The 5,854-nt window shown below is 41.4% G+C and overlaps 1 protein-coding gene across 3 annotated transcripts in view; it reads left to right on the forward strand.

Annotated features, from left to right (window-relative positions):
• ube4b (ubiquitination factor E4B, UFD2 homolog (S. cerevisiae)) overlaps window positions 1–5,854 on the forward strand; it is a 17,131-nt gene that overhangs the window by 1,615 nt on the left and 9,662 nt on the right. The window contains exons 3-8 of one of the 3 annotated variants that reach the window (XM_005732903.1): window positions 2,510–2,645; window positions 2,822–2,909; window positions 3,240–3,384; window positions 3,470–3,695; window positions 3,876–4,337; window positions 4,885–4,995. In XM_005732903.1, the coding sequence (XP_005732960.1) occupies window positions 2,510–2,645; window positions 2,822–2,909; window positions 3,240–3,384; window positions 3,470–3,695; window positions 3,876–4,337; window positions 4,885–4,995 (1,168 nt within the window). The remainder of the gene's footprint in view (window positions 1–2,509; window positions 2,646–2,821; window positions 2,910–3,239; window positions 3,385–3,469; window positions 3,696–3,875; window positions 4,338–4,884; window positions 4,996–5,854) is intronic. The other 2 variants (XM_005732904.1, XM_005732905.1) reach the window with 2 other exon arrangements.

Here is a 5,854-nt window from a genome sequence, read left to right on the forward strand (position 1 = left end):
TACACTGTGACAAAAAAGTGTACCCTGCTAGACACGAATGGTGAGCCCTCTAGTACAAAGGTAGAATGGAGGCTTCACTCATGCACAGGCTCTAGAAAATGCAGCAGAGATCCATGTATGGATACAGCAACCGTTTCCTGGCATTGTTTGTTGCTATGCATAGCCAGCTGCTTTAAAGGTCTTCCTTTTAGGCCCAGTGGTGCATTTCCTAAGTGATTAATAAGAAGAAAAAAATACTGGCAGTTTACAAGCCAAACCTTCTCACTAACTTATTAATGTGTATTATATCTGACATTGGTAGCGTAATCATTCAATCGCATGATTGTTGTATAACCAGGAGAGAGCTGTTAATTCCAGCCCGCTATCCGGAGTAAGAGCCTCTGTTAATCAGATTTCTCGCTACCTGTCTGCAGTTGTCAGTAAGCAACTTAAAAATTCCAATCTGAGCCTTTGCTAACCCAGACTGACTAAACAGTTGGTTCTTCCTTAAGCAACAGCTGTGACACGAATTCTCAAACTGTACATGGTTGCTTATTCATGTCATATCTTTGTGTGGTTCCCAGTGGTAAGTGTTAGAGAATGGTAGTAAAAAAGTGCCGTATTTTCAGCATTAAACGTCATCTTTGATTACAATATCAGGAAAGATTAAGACGATAAAAACTATTTTGTACAAACGTCTTGATGCATTCTCAATCATCCAGGAAAGTAAAACTCCAAAAGTTAATTCTGTTCATCTGGACGTAGCGTTTTGTGGGAGAAACGTTTCGTCACTCATCCAAGTGACTTCTTCAGTCACAGCTGACTGCAGGTTTCCCCAAATCTTATAAACAGTACATTTGCATTGATACAATGCTGTGATTGCAGCCATTCCCCAACTCTCTGTGAATGGGACTCATGGCCATTGATCAGTGGGTTTTGGTCAGTGGTTGTTGATCAATGGTCATGAGAATTTGCGTAATTATGATTAAGGAACTGACCTCCCAGCCCATTGTTCCTTCAGTGGGCTGGTTTCAGTCATTATCAGCTGAGACTGAAGAAGTCACTTGGATGAGTGACGAAACGTTTCTCCCACAAAACGCTACGTCCAGATGAACAGAATCAACTTTTGGAGTATTTTGTATAAAAACTAAACCTGAGGCATAGTTGAACAATCATTTCAAAGTCAAAGCCTTCTTTTTTAAAAACTTGTAGATATGTATATTAATATTTTCTTCATTTCTTTTTTTTTTTCTCTGGAAAATGTATCCATTTTTCCCCCTGACTACTGCCACAACTTTAGGGCCTTTTTGCACATCCTCTTCCTCATTTCCGCTTCTTACATTTCTTGATCTTTTCATGTCATCACACTCTGATATTATGCCAGCCATGTATAGATTTACCGTGTATGTCCTAGATTTTGGTCTACATTTACTGACATAGAAAATTAGGTTTCCCTTTGATCACAACATCCAGATGCGTTTGTCAGTCCACATGCAAGGCATTTGATTGGTTTATTCTTTTTGTTTCAAAATATTTTCATTGAATACATCAGAAAATAGGATTTAATGTGAAAGGTAACTCGAGGGCATTTCAAAGAGGAATCAGCCCTGTGTGCTGTGCAGTTCACTGGTAAAGGTGTCTTGTTTTCTTTCTGTACAAAGGCCAGTTGCAAGTGAAGAGTAAACATGACGGATGTTTGGTTTTAGGTGACTGTTTGACATCAATGACCTGGATCCATCATGTTTTTTGTTTCGATTTAATTTCCTCAGAGTTCTTAGTGTGCTTTTTTGACTATGTCGTTACCCTAATCGCTGTATGTTGGGACTGATTATACCTTGAAAGCAATAAAAAGATTAGAAAAATCTATAAAAAAGGAAAAGACATGATAGACTAAAATTCAACGCTGTGCAAAGGATTTAAAGTGTATAGTATGAATCAATACAGTCAATATTTTTCATTTCTCCAAAACTTTAGTTCATCTGAGGGGTTGGTGAGTTATGTCGAACTTAAAGTCAGAGCTTTCTGCGTCACAAAAGTAGCTTTCAAACTTCTGCTCACCACATAACATGGTAGGGAGCAGGTTACATTCAGTTTCGATTTAAAGGCTTGGGGGATTTTTGTGTTTCTCTTATTTACAGTATGTAAGTGCACAAACTGTGCAACTTTCAATCAATACAGTTAATTTCACTTTGATCTGCTGACAGACTAAAGTGACTTTGTTAGGCTGTGGAAGAATAACAGCAGTGTTATATTGTATGCAGTTTAAAGTACTCACGTATGCACTCAGCATTGCAATAATTAACTCAAATTAAACGTTTTTCTTACTGCTCTGTGCACACAGACCGCTACACCTGTGTTGAAAAACACAAGAAAAAAAAATTAAAAACAAAAGCAAGAAAATTTAAAACCTTACTATTTCCATTTTATCTGAAGACAGAGGCACAAGAAACCCTCCAGAAATGTGTCAGATTTGATTCATTTTTGTCATTGTTGTTCAGAGAGATTCACTTGTGGTGTTTTGTTCTTCCAGGGGTCGCTTATGGTAGTCAGAGCAGCGAGGGTGTGAGCTCACTCTCTAGCTCCCCCTCCAACAGCCTTGAGACTCAGTCCCAGAGTTTGTCCCGATCGCAGAGCATGGATATCGACCCTGCCTCCTGTGAAAAGAGGTGAGAGCGTCTCCTGTGTCCGATTGCCCTACCCAGCTTCTGTGTTCATTCTCAAATACTCCTTATCTGTGGAATTAGATAAATATTGACACTGTGTACGATTGAGCTTGGAGTAATAGCATAGTTTGCTTGGAGATAATGGCTTATTAAGAACTGTGGTTTCTCTTTTATTCCAGCATGTCCCAGGTGGATGTGGACTCAGGGATAGAGAACATGGAGGTGGAGGACAGTGACCGCAGGGAGAAGAGAAACTTGACTGAGAAGGTAAGCAGTTAGAGTGAACATTAATCAAAAGATGTTGCCTCCTGGACTTTGACCATATCTATCAGGATATCAAGAAAGTTCTAAACGAATAAACATTAAAGGAGTGTCTGGTTGTTTGCAGACGGGTGACTTTCCACAAACGCTATTCTTGGTTTCATTTTTGTTTATATCAACTCATTCACACGTACCTCTGTTGTTTCTTGCTCAACCAGAGAGATCATGAGATAACAAGTATCCTGAGACTCAGTAATGCTTGTTCATTATGCATGTTTTGTTTTTTTTTGTTTTTTTTTTAAATCAAAGCTTCACTGTTTTTTTTCTGCATCTTAGGAAACTTCTGCAAACTCAGATGTCTCTGAAGAACAGGCCCTGCAGCTCATTTGCAAGATTCTCCGCGTATCGTGGAAGGAGCAGGATAGAGATGTCATCTTTCTCCCTTCACTGGCTGCAGAGTTTCACCAGAACCCTAAAGAAGGTAACGCCACTAAACAACAGCTTTGACCATAAAAAGCTGCACACGTGGGAGGCTCGTCCGACTGTTGTTATGTTTTCTCCGGCAGTATACTCTGACTTCAAAGACCTCATCAGCCAGATCCTGATGGAAGTCTTAATGATGTCCACCCAGTCACGTGTCCACAACCCCTTCGCCAGCTTGACAGCCACCTCACAGCCAATTGCAGCAGCCAAATCCCCCGACCATCGTCTGACACTGGTGCAGCCCTCCAGCCAAGGTGGAAGCCCAATGGGCCCTAGCGCTGGATCCTTTGGAGCCAGCTCTCTGTCCAGGCAAGTGCCACGAGTCATTATTAAGCTCGCGGAGACATATCAAGGCTGTTGATTGGGCTGTTTTTTCTATTTACTTTATTATCATGCTGCCATGTTCTTCCCAGTCTTTTTCATCATGCTTTAATCATTTCTGTTTTTAAGGCTTTAAGATCATTCTTGTCTTAACAATGTTATCCACAGTCTGTATGGCTGTGGTAGTCCTCACCCAGTGGCTTTGGATGCAGCCAAGAGGACCTCCCCCTCTCTCCTCACCCCTACTACACCGTCTACCCCACAGTTCGTTGTTCCCCCCAGCCCACCTGCTTCCACTCCTCCACGGCACTCCCTCAGTGCTCCATCTGCCCCCGTGCCCATTTCCCAAAGGTATCGCCCTTACTCGGTCACCACTCCCTGGGTGGCTCCTTCCCCAACAAGCCCGAGTCACAGAGGGTTTAGTTTCCCTGGACCCTCTCCCAGCCCTGCAGGACCCTCCGTTCCCCCCAACACTCCAGTTTCTGTGCCACCACCTTCCCCCCAGTCTTTATCCTTGAGCTCACCTATGGGTCACAACCAACCCTCCTCTGCAACCTCTCCTATGGTGCCTCCTTCTCCCAGACTGAACACTCGACAGGCTGCCTTTGCTGCCAGGATGCCTCCATCTAGGTATCTAAACTGTCACCTGCATGTCAGAGTGGAGTGCAAACGCAAGCCAACATGCTAAAGCCTGAACCTTTGGTGATGTTTCTGTTCATCACTGGTTATATCTGCTCCTACATTAACTTTCCTGCATTTAGACGTTACTAGCACTTTAACATTTCTGTGGTTAAAATCTTGTGAGAAAATGAGATTTAAAAAATGCTACCTCTACCACAAAGTAACTATTTAAATTTAGGCAATTAAAAAAATTAATACATACATTTAATATTAACAGCTGTAGTTCTTTGTATAAGGTCATCATGACACAGAGCTAGCATGAGTGTGCTAAAGCGATAGAAAACTGGTTTAAAAAGAGAGAAAGTAGTCTCCATGAAAGCATGCATCTTCCCTGTGCTCCCTTTCTCATTTCCTTTTTTTTGTTTGTTACTGTTCCACATTTGTCTTGATGCTTTTTCCTCCCCCCCGTTGGCTTTCTGCCTCCTCACGCTTGTGCATCATCCTCCTTTCTTCCAGTCTTTCTCTCATTTCACCTGTTTTTCTCTCGTCCTGTCAGCCCCTTTTCGTTCCTGTTTTTTGCCCTCTCTGACATATCTCAGGACAGCGATGATGAAGATTCTCAGGAGGAGCAGGAGGAGGATATTTCACAGGTTCAATTTGGGTCCAGGTACACCACTGCGTGGTGTGTGTTAATGCGCGTGTGTGTGCACGCTTGCTCAGGGATGGGCTCTGATGCATGTTCCAGCGGGTCCGGTAGGCTTGCCACTAACCGTGCACAAAGACGCCAGGCGAGATTAAAGAAGATTAAACCATGTTTAGGAGTGTTTTGGTCATCGACATTCAGAGATAAATTCCCATAACTATAAATTTTAGTACATGCAATATGGAGGTAAGTAATAACCACATTAACTCTTCTGCAAACGGCTTCAAGATGTAGAAAATCTTCAGTGCTATGAATGGCTCATTAATGACTCTGCGTTTCTGTCTGTATAAGAATCCATTTCTACGTTCCCATCTTTCTTTTTAAGAAGGAGAAATCACCCTTAGCTCAAAGACATGTGAGCCACTGTCTCATCATTATGTAACCCGATCAGACAACATTAGATATTTATGTATAAGCCTACCAAACCCGTATTTTGTGTTTTTGATTGCAAACATTGGAAGTAACACCATGAATCCCTGACTGCAGAACTTCAAGCTCTCTGGCACTGCCCTGCCTTTGATTCATAAATGGAGTATTATGTCTCTAAGAAAATATTGTTGCTTACTATTTAAAACCATCATTTAGCCAGTATATATGTATGTGCGCAGAAATACAGAATATATTGCTCACATTAGTAAATGAAATCTACTTTGTTGATATCTCTTTTTTTATGCTGTGGCTCAGAGAAGTTTGGAACAGGTTTGACCTTTGCAGCTTTAATTTGTTTCTGTTGTCTAAATCATCTTGACATTATTTTAGACTAATACGGGAATTGATTGACAGCAAGGCATATATATATATATATATACACACACACACACAC

This window comes from Pundamilia nyererei, unplaced genomic scaffold (assembly GCF_000239375.1).
Source record: "Pundamilia nyererei isolate P.nyererei 1_Seehausen unplaced genomic scaffold, PunNye1.0 scaffold00049, whole genome shotgun sequence".
NCBI lineage: Eukaryota > Metazoa > Chordata > Actinopteri > Cichliformes > Cichlidae > Pundamilia > Pundamilia nyererei.